We start from the raw sequence: 20,050 nt of genomic DNA on the forward strand, positions 1-20,050 counted from the left end.
AACTGATGACAAAGAATTGTGTTGGTTAAGGGCAGTGACAAAGTGTGTTAGTTAAGGAGCATTGACAAAGGGGTGTGTTAGTTAAGAGCAGTGACAAAGGGTGTGTTAGTTAAGGAGCGTGACAAAGGGGTGTGTTAGTTAAGAACTTGACAAAAGTGATTGTGTTAGTTAAGAACGGTGACAAGGGTGTGTTAGTTAAGGGCGACAAGGGGTGTGTTGGTTAAGACGGTGACAAAGGGTGTGTTAGTTAAGGGCGGTGACAAGGGAGTGTTAGTTAAAATTTGATGACAAAGTGGTGTGTTAGTTAAGGGCAGTGACCTGAAGACATTGAACAAGAGCAGTGACAAAGGGTGTGTGTTAGTTAGGGCAGTGACAAGGGTGTTAGCTAAGAGCAGTGACAAAGGTGTGTTAGTTAGGAGCATTGGCAAAATTGTCGACGAATTGAAACAGTGACAAAATTATTGATAGTTAAGAGCAGTGACAAAGGGTGTTAGTTAAGAACGATGACAAAGTGACATGTTAGTTAAGAACCCCGTGGCAAGGGTGTATGTTAGTTAAGAGACGGGCATAAAAAGGAGGTGTTAGTTAAGAACTGAAGTGACAAAGTGGTGTGTTAGTTAAGGGCGATGACAAAGGGTGTGTTGGTCAAGCGGTGACAAAGGGATTATAATGCAATTAAGGCAGTGACAAGGGGAGTGTTAGCTAAGACATTGACAAAGGGATGTGTTAGTTAAGGGCAGTGACAAGGGAATTGTGTTAGTTAAAACAGTGACAAAGGGGTGTATTGATTAAAACAGTAGCCAAAGGGTGTTGAATTAAGGAGCAGTGACAAAGGGGTGTGTTAGTTAAAACAGTGACAAGGGGTGTTAGTTAAGGGGACAGTGACAAAGGGTGTATGTTAGCTAGAGCAGTGACGAAAGTGTGTTAATTGAAACAGTGACATAGGGGTGTGTTAGTTAAGAGCAGTGACAAAGGGGTGTTAGTTAAGGGCAGTGACAAAGGGGTGTGTTAGCTAAGGGCAGTGACGAAGGGGTGTTAAAGACAGTGACAGTCAATTTAACCCGTTTAGAGTCAATTTACACGTATTATACCCAAATTTACACGTATTATACCCAATTTACACGTATTAAGACCCAATTTACACGTATTTTGACCCAATTTACAAACAGTTTATCCTCCTATTACCCGACAGCACCAAGGCTCTATGAAGGTGAGTCTAGGTGCGTGAGCTGGGGGAAGAGGCTCTGCATTTCCCAGACTCTTGAAGTTAAGGATTATGGGAACAAACAGTGGTCGTAGATTCCCAATAAACTCAATTTGTCTGAGTATTTGTGGCAGTGGTGTATACTTGAGGTGCCTTACAGGTTGCCAGGGAGGAGGAGGTTGCCATAAGGTAGAAGGGTTGCCATCGGGTGGAATATGTGTGTCTGTGTGTGTGTTTAAAAAGCCTCATCAGGACTTATGGTCTTGTTGTGGTTTCGTTAAGTCTCATCTTGATTCACTTAACGTCCCAAAGATGGCGACTAAAACAAAACGGTGACGTCGTGGTCTTTAGGGTGACGTCATATTAGTGTTCGGTTGACGTCATAGTAGTAGTGACGTCAGTGTTTGAGAGTGACGTCATAGTGTTTATGGTGACGTAATAGTGTTTTGGGTGATGTCATAGTAGTAGTGGTTGTAATTTTTATTTGCCTCCACAGTAATTAACTCACAGGTACTGATGAGGTGAGGAGACAATAATAATAATAATATACCTATATATATAACACCTATTTCTCTAATAATAATCAACAAGTTTCCTAATGAGACTTTGATTCATTAGTCTTTCGCTGATATTATTTATACAGTAATTAGTCAAGTATTATTGGTTCTGAGTATTATAGTGTTATAATGAGACCTCTTTATAACGGACTATACTGTATGGAGTGGAAATTCTGTTATATCGAGGGTCCATTAGATGAGAATCCCTCCAACTAACGGAATATGGAGAAAAGTTCGTTTTATGGAGGTTTCACTATATTTGACCTATTTTTCTCTCCTCAATAACATTCTACTGTACACTATTTTCCCAGATGTTAACTGACACACACACACACACACACACACACATACACACCCACATACATATACTGTACATACATACATACATACGCACGCACACACACACATACATATATACATGCACACATACATACATACATACACCGTTTCAATATACACTACACCGCCATGTAAGCGTCAAGGTATTGAAGCATCAGCTGTTAACCTTTTATTAATTCATGGCCACCGTCATTCATGCCACACAGGTCAGAGGTCACCAGCAGGTCATGTAGGTGGGTGAGAAGGAGAGATATTGCTTTAACCTGTCAATGTTTTTGTTTTTGTTGCTGCAGATACGGTAGTGAGAACGATCACACACACACACACACACACACACACACACACACACACACACACACACACAGTCGTTCATGCTGGGGACTTAAGGTAAAGACAAGAGGAAGGGAGATATATTCCTCCTTGGTGTGAGGCAATATGACACAATGGACGAAGGATTTTGATAACCCTACCGAGACAACAGGAGTCATAGTGTTCATATTGGAATCGACTAACTGTGAGGCTACTTTTTGTTGACCTAACTTAGGATTCATAGTTAGCTAGAGGGGTTAATTTGAGACAGTGGGATAATATTTTTTTTTGTTCCTATTTCTTCTCTTATCGCTTTTATTCCTCTCGTTTGTTCCTACTTTATCCACTTTTTTGTTCCTACTCTCTCATCTATTTTCTTTCACTTTTTCACAGCCACTTCTCTTATCTCTTGTCCATCCTACTGGTCGCCGGCAGCTGTCAGCTTACTGGTGGTCTGAGGTGATTAGAAGGGACTCCTCTCTCTCTCTCTCTCTCTCTCTCTCTCTCTCTCTCTCTCTCTCTCTCTCTCTCTCTATCTCACTTCTCCCCTCCTCTCACTCCCATCTTCTCTCTCTCACAATCCCCCTGTCTCTACCTCCGTCAGCAGATGTGTAAGTCAGCAAGTTTATGTGTCAGGAGGTGTGTATGTCAGCAGGTGTCTCGTCGTCAGTCAGGGATGTCAGGATATGTTGTGATACGTAAGGTGATCCAAGAGGATTTACTCCCTACCTCACTCACCTCATCACGAGATATACTCTTCTTTTTCTTCTTCTCCTTTTTCTTCTTTTTGTTCTTCTTCCTTTTATTCTTCTTCTTTTTGCTCTTCTTCCTCTTGTTCTTCTTTTTGTTCTTCTTCCTCTTGTTCTTCTTTTTGTTCTTCTTCCTCTTGTTCTTCTTCCTCTTGTTCTTCTTCCTCTTGTTCTTCTTCCTCTTGTTCTTCTTCCTCTTGTTCTTCTTCCTCTTGTTCTTCTTCCTCTTGTTCTTATTCTTCTTGTTCTTCTTCCTCTTGTTCTTCTTCCTCTTGTTCTTCTTCTCTTGTTCTTCTAACTATCTTGTTTCTTCTTCCTCTTGTTCTTCTTCCTCGTTGTTCTTCTTCCTCTTGTTCTTCTTCCTCTTGTTCTTCTTCCTCTTGTTCTTCTTCTTCTTGTTCTTCTTCCTCTTGTTCTTCTTCCTCTTGTTCTTCTTCCTCTTGTTCTTCTTCCTCTTGTTCTTCTTCCTCTTCTTCTTGTCCTCCTCCTCCTTTCTTTTTCTTCTCTTTCTTCTTCCTCCACTTCGTGTTCTTCTTTTTCTTCCTCTTCCTTGAGTACGTTGTAAACCCCTTGAGTACAATGTAAACCCATGATTACAATATAAACACCTTGAGTACAATGTAAACCCCTTGAGTACAATATAACAGGAGTAGTACACAACAGGTGAACCTCCGTTAATAATTATACTTCATGATGATAATTTAAATAATTCCTATAATTCCCTCCTCTCACCCGGTGTCTAATTATTAACTCACAAATAAATAGAATTAATCCCGTGGAATAATCGCCGTAACTAGTATTAATAACTCAAATAGCAGACTAAATAGCTCTTGATGCATCGAGATTGAGAGTAAATTGGAGAAACGTTCAGAGGGAAGAAGAAAATTTAGACCCTGAATTAAAATTAGAATCTAATTTGTAGTCTTTGTCTGAATGAGTTATATACGTCGCTGAGGTAAATATTTAGAGTGTTATTCTTTTCTCTTTGTCAGAATTGAGTTTGTTTATTTATTTTTTACAATAGGAGTTACTAAAACGAGAAATACATTATGTGATTTGTGTTTATTTACTTTGAACGAGTGTATACAGTTAACGTGTATATATATATTTTAGTATTAGTTTCATAGTTACTGTAGGTGATGGGAAACAATATTTATTGGATTGTAATATATTCTTTCTCAGTGAGGTATTAATGTATCTTTCTCATTACAGGAGGAGGTGAGGAATGTGTCGGAGAGTATATACAGTTACTAAGACACACTTGACCTGAAGGAACCTATTGACTTCTAAGGATCTCTCAGAGGGACGTTGTAACAGACGGAAGTAACCAATACAAGTTGAAGTCACTACCTTATAACCAATGAGGATATATTTTACTCTTTGTGGCCGGATGGAAGAGCAAAGATAGCCGGATACGTAGAACCAGTGACGTGAGTGATAAGACCTGGCAGGAAAGTGGACCAGTGACGTGTTTAAAGTGATCATAAAGGCATTGATACTCCCTGATGTAGTCACGTCATCAAGGGTTCCAATACTCTTGTTATTCATTACGGTCTTTTTTTTATATTTCAACTCCGGCAACTGACTAAACTATAGAGTTGTATAAATTCCATAAAGAATTTTCATGCTCATAAAAATAAAAGAACATCACATCCGGCGGCGAGTTTGAAACAAAAGACTATCTAATGGTTCGTAGATGTTATACTTTTATTAGAACAGAAGCAGGAGAGTGTTGTTAATAATTCTGTTGATTATTCTTAGCCTTGGAACTGCTTAAGACTTTGTTTATAAGACAGTAAGTATCTCTAGCTTGGTTGTGCTGCCAGAACAACAACAATAACAAAAAGCAATGAGACGTAAATTAATCAACATGGCTTTTAACCTCAGCAAAAACTTCGATCACGAGACCGAGGAAACATTCTCGTCTTTCCGCGAGGACGAGCCGGCCCAGGACTCGGCCCTCCTTAAGACGTCCCTGGAAAGTCCCTACGCTGAGGGCCAGGACCTGGCCTCGACCATACGCTTCTTGGCTTCGCGGGGTGGCATGGATGAACCAGTCCTCCAGATGGACATTCTCGAGGACAATGTCAACGAGACGCTGCTCAATGTTTCGTCGGGGCCGTACAACGAGACCAAAGACGTGCTGGAGGGCCTGGTGAAGATGCCCCCGGAGATGTTGTTCAACTCGTCCCACGTCATCACCATCAGCGCCTACTCCTGCCTCATGGTCCTCTCCGCCCTCGGCAACATCTCAGTCCTCAGGTCCATCGCTGGGTGAGTCTTAAGCGTCTCTACGAGTAACAGTGATGCCTGGTTGAGTCTATGGCCTGAGTCAGTGGTTACAGTGATGCGTGGTTGAGTCTATGGCCTGAGTCAGTGGTTACAGTGATGCCTGGTTGAGTCTATGGCCTGAGTCAGTGGTTACAGTGATGCCTGGTTGAGTCTATGGCCTGAGTCAGTGGTTACAGTGATGCCTGGTTGAGTCTATGGCCCGAGTCAGTGGTTACAGTGATGCCTGGTTGAGTCTATGGCCCGAGTCAGTGGTTACAGTGATGCCTGGTTGAGTCTATGTTGAGTCAGTGGTTCAGTGATGCCTGGTTGAGTCTATGGCCCGAGTCAGTGGTTACAGTGATGGTTGAGTCTATGGCTGGCTGAGTCTATGGCCTGAGTCAGTGAGTTAGTGATGCAGTCTATGGCCTGGAAGTGATGCAGTCTATGGGAGTTGGTTACAGTGATGCCTGGTTGAGTCTATGGCCCGAGTCGAGTGGTTTACAGTGATGCCTGGTTGAGTCTATGGCCTGGAGTCAGTGGTTACAGTGATGCCTGGTTGAGTCTATGGCCGAGTCAGTGGTTACAGTCAGTGGCCCGAGTCAGTGGTTACAGTGATGCCTGGTTGAGTCTATGGCCCGAGTCAGTGGTTACAGTGATGCCTGGTTGAGTCTATGGCCCGAGTCAGTGGTTACAGTGATGCCTGGTTGAGTCTATGGCCCGAGTCAGTGGTTACAGTGATGCCTGGTTGAGTCTATGGCCTGAGTCAGTGGTTACAGTGATGCCTGGTTGAGTCTATACGAGTCATTGGGTAACAGGGTGCATGGTGTGGATGAGTCTCAGGGAAGAGTCTGAGAGATTGAGTCTATTCTGTGATTTTTATAGTTAAGTCCATCTGGTATATTCATTTCAGAATCTATGAGTCACATTATATAACTGAGTAGATTAGGAGAGTTCTATAGCTGACTCTACAAGGAGGCTTTCCAAGTCTACAGGTAGGGGTGGGGGGAGGAGGGAAGGGAGAGAGGGGAGTAATGGAAGGGGAGGATGGAGAGGGAGGGGGAAGGGGAAGGGAAGGGGGGAAGAGGGAAGGAGGGAAACTACGATGGGGTATAAAAGGATAAATCCAAATAATATCGTCCTAATAAGGTAGCTGACCCTCACTCAAGGATGACCTCACCAACAACATCTCCTCAAGTAGGTCGCTAAGTGTCTCATCATATAGACTGTGTTTGCCTCCGAGACGCTCATTACCCCTCAGCTGTTCGATTCCTTGACCCCCTCACGGTCATGGTTTCATACTGAGTCGACCACATACTGAATTATTTGTACAGTCTACCCACAAAAGTCCTATCGCCTCTCCTCCTGAACCACGAACCCCGGGATTCAGATTCACGAACCCAAAGCAGTAGATAGTGATGTATTAGTCTATCCATAAATGTTTCGGGTTCACGACTCTGAATCTCGGGGTTCGTGGTTCAGGAGGAGAGGCGGCGGGAGTTCTTGTGGGTGAGTGTACATTACATTCCCTGGTGGTGTCTGGGTGTGTGAATGTCTCTATTGTGTTCCTGTGATAAACACCTGTGAACCGATACACCTGGAGTAGAGGATAAGACTCATGTAAGGTAATAATATTTCACACAACACAAGCATAACATTCAACATACCGTACACACACACACACACACACACACACACACATAACTTCTCCACAATGCACAAATGGAAGACTGAACACATTATGACTTTACTCTTCCTTCATTTGTGTCAAGCGTCTGGGAACAGTTAGGAAGTTTTCCAATCTGTCTCCTCAAGTGGGGACTATATAGCTACTTGAAGACAGAAGTTAGTGGGGTCGTCACAACAGAGTATAAACTTCCTGTATCGCAAGACAGAGACACTGAACTTCTGACGGGGGGTTACTGGGGGTCCGGGTACTTCTCTTGGGGTGGTGTTATCTCCTCTTAACACCTTCTGCTGTAGCCTCTCTAGATCCCCGAGTCGTAATGAATCTGACTAAATCTTGGTGTAGTGATCGAGTCTGTCTGTCTGTCTTTCTGTCTGTCTGTTTGTTTGTTTGTTGGTAGTCTGGCCTCCACACTGTACTGTTTTAATTAATATCATATATGGGTCAAAATCCACTAAAATACGCACAGTTTTCATCCCATCGTTACTAACACATTAACAGCTCGTTGGTCACAGTCGAGAAATTACTCTACACAATTTTGATGGACATGGTTGAGAGGTCCTTCCCTACTCCCACACCCTACACCCCTCCCTCACACCCCTCCCCTTCCCACACACCCCCCACACCCCAATGATATTAACACTCACAGTAGTCAATATTTAACACATATACAGTATCACTTATTATATATTATCATTATTAACATCATTATTATTACTATACACTCAGGTACACTTGATTAATTTTCGTATTGTAAAATATATCCTTTTACTTCATCTAGGATAAAAGGTTACGGACGTGAATCAAAGTTTATGGACGTGAATAAAAGCTTACGGACGTGAATCAAAGTTTACGGACGTGAATAAAAGCTTACGGACGTGAATAAAAGCTTACGGACGTGAATAAAAGGTTACGGACGCGATTAAAAGCTTACGGACGTGAATCAAAGCTTATGGACGAGAATAAAAGCTTACGGACGTGAATAAAAGCTTACGGACGTGATTCTGGACCCAGTTTCTGCAAATGGTAAATGAAAGAAATATATTTATTATCGTAGCTTGACCAATTCCAGGTTATTTCAATATCTCTTGTTGGAAATATATATAAAAAAGCTTACTGATGAGTTACATTTCTATATTAAATTTATTTCTTTGAAGTTTATTTGTAAAAGGACTTAATGGAAATGTTTGTATGTCCATAACATAAATCATTTTAACAACGAATTAATCTGAGGACTAGACATTTCAGCTTATTTCACCTGATGATTAAACACCTGTACGCTAATTGGATGGGTATAAGGTGAGATTGGGGTTAGGTTAGGTTAGGTCGTATTAGGTTAGAGTATAGAGTCGTGAGAAATAGGTAAAGGTGCATGTGCGTGTAGTATGTATGTCTGTCTGTGTATGTGTGGCGGCAAAAGACCCTCCTCCCTATAGTCCAGTGTTGATGGGAACAGTATTGACACAGGGAATGGGGAGGGGAGCACAGGGAGTGGGGATGGGAGCACAGGGAGTGGGGAGGGGAGCACAGGGAGTGGGATGGGAGCACAGGGAGTGGGGAGGCGATCACAGGGAATGGGAAAGGGAGCGAATTGTGATACATTGAATCTCTGAATTAAAACACGCATGAGGAGGAGGAGGAGGAGGAAGAGAAAGAGGGGAAGAAGGAGGAGGAGGAGGAGGAGGAGGAGGGGGGGGGACAGGGAAATGAGAAACACAGAAACAAAGAAACGCAAGAGCAATCAACATATCACGCAACAAGAAGCAAAAAAAAAGACGCAACACGAAGCAACAAATGACGCAACATCTTAAAGAGAGGAATGAAAACCTAGAATCTTTAGCCAAGGAACTAGAAAAAAAAATAATAATATACCCATCTTATTCTCGTTGTTGACAGTACTCGTAATATTCCTGAAGACCTGAGAATACTCGACGACGCTAAGGGAAATATTTACTTTGTACCTGCGTGTGTGTTTAAGGCAGGTAGATAATGAACAGGTGTGTGTAGTGGTGTGTAGTGGTGTGTAGTGGTGTATTGGTGAAAGAAAACGTAAGAAGCCAATTTTCCTGGAGACTGAAGAAAACTGTATTCAAGGGAGGAGAATAAAGGGAGGAGATAAAGTGGAGGAGATTAGGGTAGGAGACCGAGGGTAGGAGACAATGGAATAGATAAAAGGGAGGAGATTAGGGGGAGACTAGGGTAGGAGACCAAGGTGTAGGAGACATGGGTGGGAGAACAATAAGGAGAGAGGAGACCAAAGGTAGAGAACAGGAAAAGGAGGTCCCCTGTAAGCTTATATATGATTAGAGAGAGAGAGAGAGAGAGAGAGAGAGAGAGAGAGAGAGAGAGAGAGAGAGAGAGAGAGAGACGAAAAATGAAAAGAGGACAAAAAAAGAGGAAGAAACCAAAGAGGAAGAAGAGAGAAAGGGGAGAGGGAAAGGCAGAGTTGGTGAGCGGGGGAAGAGGAAGAAAGGAAGCAAGGAAGGAAGGAAGAGAGAAGGAGGGAGGGAAGGCAGAGAGTCGAGAAGGAGGATAGAAGGAGCTTATGTTTTTCTTTAGGCTAATGAGTTACCTGGGCTGTGGAGGCCAACGACCTTATGTTGTGTAAATGCTGTGTAAATATTGTGTAAATGCTGTGTAAATATTGTGTAAATGCTGTGTAAATGTTGTGTAAATGCTGTGTAAATAGTGTGTAAATATTGTGTAAATAGTGTGTAAATATTGTGTAAATGCTGTGTAAATATTGTGTAAATGCTGTGTAAATAGTGTGTAAATATTGTGTAAATAGTGTGTAAATATTGTGTAAATGCTGTGTAAATGTTGTGTAAATGTTGTGTAAATGTTGTGTAAATGTTGTGTAAATGTTGTGTAAATATTGTGTAAAAGCTGTGTAAATATTGTGTAAATAGTGTGTAAATATTGTGTAAATGTTGTGTAACTGTTGTGTAAATACTGTATAATTGTTGTGAAAATGTGTAAATTCTGTGCAAATGTTATGTAAATGCTGTCTAAATGCTTTCTAAATACTCTGTAAACGTGTAAATGATGTGTAAATGATGTGTAAATCGCTGTGTACTTCCCTCCACAGAACCACCCTGAAGAGTGCTTGAGAATGTATACCTGTGTGAAGCGAAGTCTACCTTAATTAATGGTTAATTAATTATAACCTCCAGGTGTTGATTAACCACTTGAAATATTTACTGATAATACTACAGGTGTTTATATCAAATATGTGTGCGTGGGCGTCTGTCTGCGTCTGCGTATGTGTGTATGTGTGTGTGTGTGTGTGTGTGTGTGTGTGTGTGTGTGTGTGTGTGTGTGTGTACTAACTCTCCCTCATACTCTTCCAGGCACAGGTCGAGGACGTTGGCTTCCCGAGTGACTCTTATGATCCTACACCTGACCATCGCTGATCTCCTCGTCACCTTTCTCCTCATGCCCTTAGAGGTAGGTCCTGGAGAGAGAGAGAGAGAGAGAGAGAGAGAGAGAGAGAGAGAGAGAGAGAGAGAGAGAGAGAGAGAGAGAGAGAGGCCCTCCTCCTCCTCCTTGAAGTAGATTATACGAGAAGGAGTGGAGATGGGAGGGAAATTGAAGTGAATGGTATATAAGACAATAATTAGACAGGTGTTGAGGAGGTAGAGGAGGAGGAGGGAGGAGGAGCGGGAGGAGGGGAAAAGGAGGAGGAGGAGGAGGAGGAGGAGAAAGAAGAGAAGAGGAGGAGAAGTAGTCGTTGTTGTCCCATGCACGTTTTTCCACACACTAACTACAAACACCAACACACTCTAACTACAAACACCAACACACACTAACTACAAACACCAACACACTCTAACTACAAACACCAACACACACTAACTACAAACACCAACACACACTAACTACAAACACCAACACACTCTAACTACAAACACCAACACACTCTAACTCCAAACACCAACACACTCTAACTACAAACACCAACACACTCTAACTACAAACACCAACACACTCTAACTCCAAACACCAACAAACTCTAACTACAAACACCAACGCACTCTTAACTCCAAACACCAACGCACTCTTAACTCCAAACACCAACACACTCTAACCTAACCACACTCACTCGTAACTTCAAACTCAACTTTGTTTCTTCCCAACAACACTCTTGTAACTCACTCAAGACAAGTTTACAGCCCACGAGTCTCAAGATGAACTCTACCGTGACCAGGTAAACAGAGATGATGTCACAAGGTAAACTCAGGTGACGTCACATGGTAAGCACAGGTGATGTCACAAGGTAAGCACAGGTGACGTCACAAGGTAAACTCAGGTGACGTCACAAGGTAAACACTATCATCTACCGTTTCCCAGGAGTTGTTTGCCAGATACTGTTTACGATTAATCTGTGGGAAAGATTGTGTGTGTGTGTATAGGTTCTGTCCAGGAATAAATTGGTGTAATTTTCCTATTCTGTGAGATTTGAAGGTTGAAAACGGTGTGTAATAGGCAGAGGGGAAGGTCAAGTGCTGTGTTTGGAGACTATTAGGTAATATGAGAGCTATTTATATCATTTGCTGCCTATTTAAACTAAGTATACCTAACCTAACCTAACCTCCATTCACTGGAGGTTTGTGAAACTCGTATGGTAATTGGGTTAAAATAAGCATCGTTATTAACTTCTTGTATAATACGTTCTCTTTGATGATCTACTTACTAGGATTAAATTTACCTTAAGATTATAATTATATACCTGTTTTTTAATTAGTATCTGTTACCTGCGTTACATTTTCTATGAGTTTGATAATTATGTAAAAGAAATATCACTTTTTTCGAATTTTTTCTTCTCGTTCTGTACAATTTGTTGTTATTTTTGGTGTCTTATCCCCTTCACTACAGGACGCCATTTTAATTATTTTATTTAACCAACAACAAACAATTTTAATCAGCTTACAGGTGCCCTGTACACGAGAGATTTACCAAGTACTTGTATAAATTCTCCCCAACGCATAAAAATGGCAAGTTTTCATATATAATTAAAATCCTGTATAAAAAATAAGATATAATATTTCACGAAGGTCTGTATTGATTTTAGATATGTAGGTGCTGTAAGAACCTAACCTAACCAGAGGGAGGGTTTTATCATCTCCAAATACGACTTTGAGGTGAATATGAAAATTATATTAACATATTCTTGAGTGTTTACATAAGCTTCTCTCCTCTCTCTCTACCCCCCATTGTCTCCTTGTCTCCCTCCTCCTCCCCCAGATCGGGTGGGCGTGGACGGTGTCGTGGGAGGCGGGAGATATAGCGTGTCGCATCCTCGCTTTCTTCAGGACCTTCGGGGTGTTCCTCAGCGGGTTCCTGCTGGTGGCCATCAGTGTGGACAGGTACTACGCGGTACTACGGCCTCTCACAGTCATGGAGGCCAAGAGGAGGGTGAGGCTCATGCTGTGGGGAGCCTGGGGAGCCTCTGGAGTCTGTTCTATACCCCAGGTAGGTGAAAGTGTCCCCACCCTTCCCACTTAGACTGAATTTCCCGATTCATCTCCACACACACACACACACACACACACACACACACACACTCACACACACACACACACACACATACTTGTCGTCTGCTGAAAGTTGAAAGGTGTCCTAAATTGTCTTTGTTTTTTTTACTTTTAATTTTGTTATTTATTCTGTGAAGGTTTAATGATGTTATTTCTTGTGTAAATAAGAGATAAATTTAACTCCTCTCTCTCTCTCTCTCTCTCTTCTGCCTCCTTCCTCCCCCTTTCTTCTTTTCCCTCTCTCCCGTTCCTTTCTCGACTTATCCCCTCACTGTCTCTATTTCCTCCCCCTTTCCTTTCTCTCTACTTCCTTCTCTCCTCTTCTTTTTTATCATTCATCACTCTCACCCTCTCCCCACCACCACTAACCACCCCTCTTCTCTCCCCCCACCACCACTAACCCACCCCTCCTTCTCTCCCCACCACCACTAACACCCCTCTTCTCTCCCACCACCACCACCCCCCTCTTCTCTCCCACCACCACCACTAACCACCCCTCTTCTCTCCCCCACACAGACGTTAATCTTCCACGTAGAGAGTCACCCAGATCACCCGTGGTTTGAGCAGTGTGTCACCTTCCATAGCTTCCCTTCCCCGACCTACGAGCTCTTGTATAACGTGGCCGGGTTCCTAGCCATGTACGCCATCCCTCTCCTCACCATTATCTTTTGCTACGGCTCAATCGTCATCGTACTCTACAGGAAAGATGGTGAGTTGTGTTGTAGTTGTTAGTAGTTTGATTATTATTATTATTTTTTGCTTTTTTATGATGACGGCAGATTGTTTGCGCCTCTGTTATTAGTATTTTTATTTATATGTTAGAAGTTGTCAAGGGAAAATTTACCCAGAATCGTATATAAAAAGAAAATATTTATAATTTGTTTTTGTTTTTCCGGCGGTCTGTTGTATTTTTGAAGTAAAGTTGAGAAAAAAAGTTTAAAAGTTCTCTATTGTGTGAAAGTAGGTCTCTCATCTCTCACGTCTAAAGAAGATTTTTTTTTTCACTTGGCGTTTCTGAGTAATTTGAGCTCCAGAAATAATTATATATTCTTGAGGTCAAAGACTTTTCCGGTTTTTGTTTTGTGTGTAGTTTCTATTCCTGTGACCTTGCTATGACCCCTTGTGGTCTTATATGACTCCTTATGACCTTATATGACCCCTTGTGACCTAATATGACCCCGTGTGACCTTATATGACCTCTTGTGAACTTATATGACCCCTTGTGACCATACATGACCAATTGTGACCTTATTTGACCTCTGGTAGGTAGTTTACGAACGTTGTTGAGTCTTTAAACCTTCTCCAACGTCAATACATATTGCCCTAATATGACCCCTTGTGTGGTAGGTCATTCTATACATTTACCCCAATATAAACTCCCCAATGACGTAACCTGACCTAACCTAATATACAGCTCCAATGACCTAACATAACCTGGTGACCTTGTTGACCTCCGGTAGTGAGTTCGCGGGAGGCGGGGGAGGAGAGGTACGGGCCCTCGCTGGGACGCACCAAGACCCGCACACTGCACATGACTCTTATCATCGTCACAGTCTTCTTCCTCTGCTGGACCCCTTATAACATCATGAGTCTCTGGTGAGTATTATGAGTCTTTGATGAGTCTCTGGTGAGTATTATGAGTCTATTGTGAGTCTGTGGTGTGTCTTGTGAGTCTGGGGTGTGTCTTGTGAGTCTCTGGTGAGTATTGTGAGTCTGGGGTGTGTCTTGTGAGTCTCTGGTGAATCTTGTGAGTCTATGGTGAGGCTCGTGAGTCTCTGGTGAGTATATCGTGAGCCTTGTGAGAATACCGTGAGTCTATGATAAATCTCTTCTGAGTTTTGTCTGGAAATCTGTAGTAATTCAAACTCTCTTATTTTTTTTAAAACTCCACCGAGTCAATGCTCTTCTGTTTTGTCTTCTGTTGACCTTTTAGTCTGTCTGTCTGTGTCTGTCTGTCTGTGTCTGTCTGTCTCTTTCTTCCTCTCTCTTGCTTCACTATCCTCCTTTTCCTCTCACCTCCCTCCAATTTTTCCTTTGTTCCTCCTTATCTCCCTCTCTCACTTTCTCTCCTCTCCACTTTTTCATATGTATCATCGCCCTTCCTCCCTCCTCCTCATTCTCTTCCCACTCCCTCCCTCTCTCCCCACTCCTCTTATCTTGCTACAGAACCCCGCCATATTGTAAATTAACACCATAATGTAAACTCTATATAAAGTTAAGAACGTCTCCAACGCCTCCCTACTCCCTCTCATTCTATCTAGTTCCCCCCACCCCCCCTTCCCCTTCAACCCCACTCTTCTCTTCCACAGTTCCCCCCACCCCCCCTTCCCCTTCACCTCTTCTCTTCCACAGTTCCCCCCACCCCTCTTCCCCTTCCTCACCTCTCTCTTCTTCAGTTCTTCCACACTCGGTAGAAGAAAATGTTACACTTTCGCAGGACTAACTAAGATAATAAGTCGTCAATATTTTCCTGGCGTCAGAGATAACATAAATAGCAGTGTAATTATTCTCCTCTGTGTGTGTGTGTCTGTGTGTGTCTGTGTGTGTGTGTGTGTGTGTATTTTATATAAACATTATTACACACTTTTCGCTCTGATGTTAATATAATCTGGGGTCTGGAGGCAATAGCTTATAATATAATCTCCCAGGTCAGAAGTTTCCGAGAGAGAGAGAGAGAGAGAGAGAGAGAGAGAGAGAGAGAGAGAGAGAGGCAACATTTTGAGACCGTATGAGAAAAGGTTTCCAATATCTGGGGAGAAATGAGAAGGAGGAGGGGAAGAAGAGGAAGAAGGAGGAGGTGCAGTAAGGGAGGTAAGGCAAGATCCTCCTATGGTCATCAAAGAAGCTCCAGGAACTGTCGTCTTACGAGCTCATGAATACATTAATAAGATTCATTCAATATTAACATAGAAAACGATATTTGGTGCACTAAATGTGTTCACAGAAAACGGGATCCTACAAGAGTATAGAAAATGTGCTGTTGGTGTTGAAGAAATGCAACACAACTCATGGGGGCATAATGCAACATAATGACATGGGGCTACAATGCAACACAATGTCATGACGCCACAATGCAACACAGGATCAAGGGTTACAATGCAACACAAGGTTATGGGACCACAATGCAACACAAGGTCATGGGGCCACAATGCAACACAAGGTCATGGGACCACAATGCAACACAAGATCGAGAGCCACAATGCAACACAACACATAGGACCACAATGTAACACAACCTTGAATCAAATACATTTACACATTGTTGAAACGTCAGGAGGAAATGAAAGGTCCAGAGAAGCTAATGCAGAGGAAGCAACACCTATCTGCTGTGGGGGGTGGGGGGGGGTGGGGATTTGGGACAATTAATACTGACGGAGGAGGAACATGGAAGACGATACACTCCCCCAGAGGTTCATTTACCTCTCACGCCGGTGGAAGACGACCCACAAGGACATGCCATCCTGAGTAGTGGTCCACAAATGTACCCTAGAAGGTCTTTTGTGATTCACTTACACACTTTGTTGACTGATTCTCCGTTCTGAAGGCTCTCTCTCTCTCTCTCTCTCTCTCTCTCTCTCTCTCTCTCTCTCTCTCTCTCTCACTTGTCGGGTGGTTGATATTCACCTTTCTTTTGAATTATGAGAAAAAACCCATGACCCCCACATCACAACCCATGATCTCCTACCACAATTCATTAACAGTCCGTACATCCCATGATTTCCAGTACAACCCATGCCTATTCTCACAACCCATGCCTATTCTCACAACCCATGCCTATTCTCACAACCCATGCCTATTCTCATAACCCATGCCTATTCTCACAACCCATGCCTATTCTCACAACCCATGGCTATTCTCACAACCCATGGCTATTCTCACAACCCATGCCTATTCTCACAACCCATGCCTATTCTCACAACCCATGGCTATTCTCACAACCCATGCCTATTCTCACAACCCATGCCTATTCTCACAACCCATGGCTATTCTCACAACCCATGGCCATCATCACAGCCACACTACCCAACAGGAGTTCACCTGAGGACGTCTGTGGTGGAAGAGGTAATGAGGCAGCAGGAGAGGTGGTGGGAATGAGAAATGAGAATGAAGTAAGCAGGAACGGGAATGGGAATCATCTGGGCCTGGAGAATGAGGGGGGGTTAGGAGGAAGGAGGAAGAGGAGGAGGAGGGGGAGGAGGAGGTAGAAGGAGGCTTAATGGGACGTAGACTAGATTAGGAATAATTTGCTAAGGTGTTGGTAGAGATCTTCAAGCCAGCCTCTCTCTCTCTCTCTCTCTCTCTCTCTCTCTCTCTCTCTTCTCCACACCTCGTCGGCCACGTCATCGTCTGGAGAGAGAGTTGGGGGGTGGGTGAGATAAAGAGGAGAAAGGAAGAGAGAAGAGGAGGAAGGTAAGGTATCAGGCAAGGAAGACGAGGAAGTCGATAGATGGTGAATTGTGCTCCTGCCTCGCCTTCGTCAGGTGGTTCTTCATTCGTTGTCTTTGATGACTATACACAACTTTAATATTCACACACACACACACACACACACACACACACACACACACACACACACACACACACATTGATCTAGAACTATTAGAGCTAAACAATTCCACCATTAAACTGCTTTAGATTAAACAAAGGTAAGGGTAATGACCTCATCAACAGGAACATCAGGTAACAATTAGTAAGATTATAGAAGGAGATAAAAACTACACCGAGGAAACAACTCCTTTGTCCATAGTCTCAAAGGTGTCGAACGATGGTAAATTTCTCGTAATTAAATATCACAAAGTAACTGTGAAATATTTATCTACCTGTAGTATCCTTAAGACTGGCTGTTATTGGTCTTTAAGGCCATTCGAGGAGTTTTAATACAATGTAAACAAACACAGTAGTGCCACATCTCACAAAATGCCCCAGTTACTGTACCAGGTAGAAGTGCAGGCGACTGGTTGACTTAAGGTAAGGCACAACTTAAACGTTTGAGAATAACATAGACTTGAGATTCTACCTTACGATATTATGGTGAATAAACTTTGATACGAGTTTCTGCTTTAATTAAACTGATTAGGTGTGGAAGGAACGTAGGTAAAGAGTTAACACAGACAGACAGACGCAGACAGACAGACAGACAGATAGACAGAGAGACAGACAGACAGACAGATAGAAAGACAGACAGACAGACAGATAGACAGATAAAGTGAGCTAGACAGGTGGTTCCCTCTTCAAGAATAAACTATTAACTAGACTCGTCTTGGAGAGCCTGGACCAAGGTGTATTGTTAGTGGTGCAGAGAAAAGCTTTTACGGAGATAAAACTTATTCATAGCACGGCTGGTGTGTGTGTGTGTGTGTGTGTGTGTGTGTGTGTGTGTGTGTGTGTGTGGAGAGAGAGAGAGAGAGAAAGAACCAGCTGAACACTTTATCGATTAAGACCCTCGGGATGCGTAGAGAGAAATAAGAGAAAATGAGAGAAATGTTGTTGAGGAAATGAAATGGAGACGATGATGAGAATGAGAGCGGCTTTTATTGGCCTGGTGAGAGAGAGAGAAAGAGAGAGAGAGAGAGAGAGAGAGAGAGAGAGAGAGAGAGCCAACCAATTCTGCTCTCTCTCTGTCTCTATCTATCTAATCTCTATCTATCTATCCACCTAATCTATCCACTTATCTATCTCCCCCCTACAGGTACTTCATAGACAGACAGAGCGCCCAGTTAGTTGACCCCAGGGTACAGGCATCACTCTTCATCTTCGCCGTGGCCAACTCTACAGTCAATCCTCTCGTCTATGGTTACTTCAATGTCCGGCGCAGCCCTAAGAACGCCAATCCCAGGCAAGAATGGCGTATGAAGCGGATAGTCTACAAGCCTCCGTAAGGGATAGAGGGAGGGTGGGTGGGTAGGTAGGTGGATGGGGGTGGGGTTGATGGTGTGGGTAGGAGAGTTGGTGGGATAGGTGAAAAAGGGAGATAAGATGGGATAGAAAGGTATGGGAAGGTTAGTGGAAGAGGTGGGAGGGGTGAAGGGGTAGTGAGAGAGGCAAATCATTACATAAAAAAACATTGAGACAAACAGACGGAAAGAAAGACAGACAGATACAGAGACAGACAGGTTCATAGACAGACAGATACACAGACAGACAGGTTCATAGATAAACAAGCAATTAGTCAAAAGAGAATCATAGTTGAAAAGAAACACAGACAGACAGACAGACAGATAGACAGACAGACAGACAGACAGATAAAAGCACTCTAACATGTATAATTCGTGTTCTCATCCTCACAGGTTCCGTCAGCACTTGAGAGGTTGTGTGTGTAGCCCAGCCAAGAGTTCCTCCAGTGACCTGCCCTGCCATCAACCTACTCACCTACCCAATGGCTACCGAGCTCGCTACCCCCTCCACGTACACCCACACCACTATCCTAATGTGTAGGTTCAGTATCACTCCACCCACACTACTACTACTACTACTACTACTACTACTACTACCCCTCCACCACTACTACTACTACTACTACCCCTCCACCACTACTACTACTACTACTACTACCCCTCCACCACTACTACTACTACTACCTACTACCACACTACACTACACCACTACCCCCTACAACCCCCACCACTACTACTACCCCTTACATCCACACCACTACCCCTTACATCCACACCACTACCCCTAACATCCACACCACTACCCCTTACATCCACACCCATTACCCCGGCGCCTACACCATCAGCGTTAAGCTCACACAGACACTAAGTTCCATCAAGGTGTTACATGGACGAACGAGGAGACGAAACAGTGTGTGTGTCGTCCCTCTGGTTATGACTCGTCTTCAGTACCAGGATGACGACCAAAATATTACATGAAACTTTCTGTCTGTGTCGCTGAAAGATGAAACTTTTAGATGTTGGTGTTAAATTATACGTGAGAAATGTAAAGCTTAGTGGAAAAAAATAAAACTTGGATTTATCTTTTAAGAAATGTAAAGGCCGTGGAAGTGCTGGTGGATAGTATAACATTACAGTAAAGTCATCCAGGGCGTGTAAGACCCGAGGTGTCGCCAAGTTTTAGATAAAATTCCTTCGACTTTTATGGAAGGTGTAAGGGGAGAATGTGTGTGTGTGCTCTGCCAAAAAAAAAAAAAATAGAAAATGACAAATATTATCTCGATTTTACGGTAAAGTTCACAGCGACGCCATACTGAGAGGGACTATAGCTTCCTGTGTGAATTTTTATCTCAAGGTTCAAGGATCTTAGAGGGTGAGATATTACTTCCTGTGATATTTCTCAGTTCTTTCTCACGCCTTAGAGAAATGACCAACACCAGCGTGCATCTTTTCAAGTGTTAACCTCTAGGGTGAAGGAGGTGGTCAAGCCACTGTTACTGAAGGCCAAGG

At 43.0% G+C, this 20,050-nt stretch overlaps 1 protein-coding gene across 1 annotated transcript in view; it reads left to right on the forward strand.

The window, feature by feature from the left end:
- The window catches only part of LOC121855575 (gonadotropin-releasing hormone receptor-like), a 21,677-nt gene extending 2,545 nt beyond the window's left edge, over positions 1 to 19,132 (forward strand). Inside the window, exons 2-8 of the mRNA XM_042350586.1 lie at positions 4,371 to 5,432; positions 10,464 to 10,560; positions 12,358 to 12,585; positions 13,164 to 13,356; positions 14,108 to 14,243; positions 18,337 to 18,522; positions 18,935 to 19,132. Coding sequence (XP_042206520.1) covers positions 5,008 to 5,432; positions 10,464 to 10,560; positions 12,358 to 12,585; positions 13,164 to 13,356; positions 14,108 to 14,243; positions 18,337 to 18,522; positions 18,935 to 19,082 — 1,413 coding nt within the window. The 5' untranslated portion in view covers positions 4,371 to 5,007 and the 3' untranslated portion in view covers positions 19,083 to 19,132. The remainder of the gene's footprint in view (positions 1 to 4,370; positions 5,433 to 10,463; positions 10,561 to 12,357; positions 12,586 to 13,163; positions 13,357 to 14,107; positions 14,244 to 18,336; positions 18,523 to 18,934) is intronic.
- The last annotated feature ends 918 nt before the right edge of the window (positions 19,133 to 20,050 follow it).

The sequence above is a fragment of the Homarus americanus genome, unplaced genomic scaffold, assembly GCF_018991925.1.
Source record: "Homarus americanus isolate GMGI-L3 unplaced genomic scaffold, GMGI_Hamer_2.0 scaffold1024, whole genome shotgun sequence".
In the NCBI taxonomy this organism is placed as follows: domain Eukaryota; kingdom Metazoa; phylum Arthropoda; class Malacostraca; order Decapoda; family Nephropidae; genus Homarus; species Homarus americanus.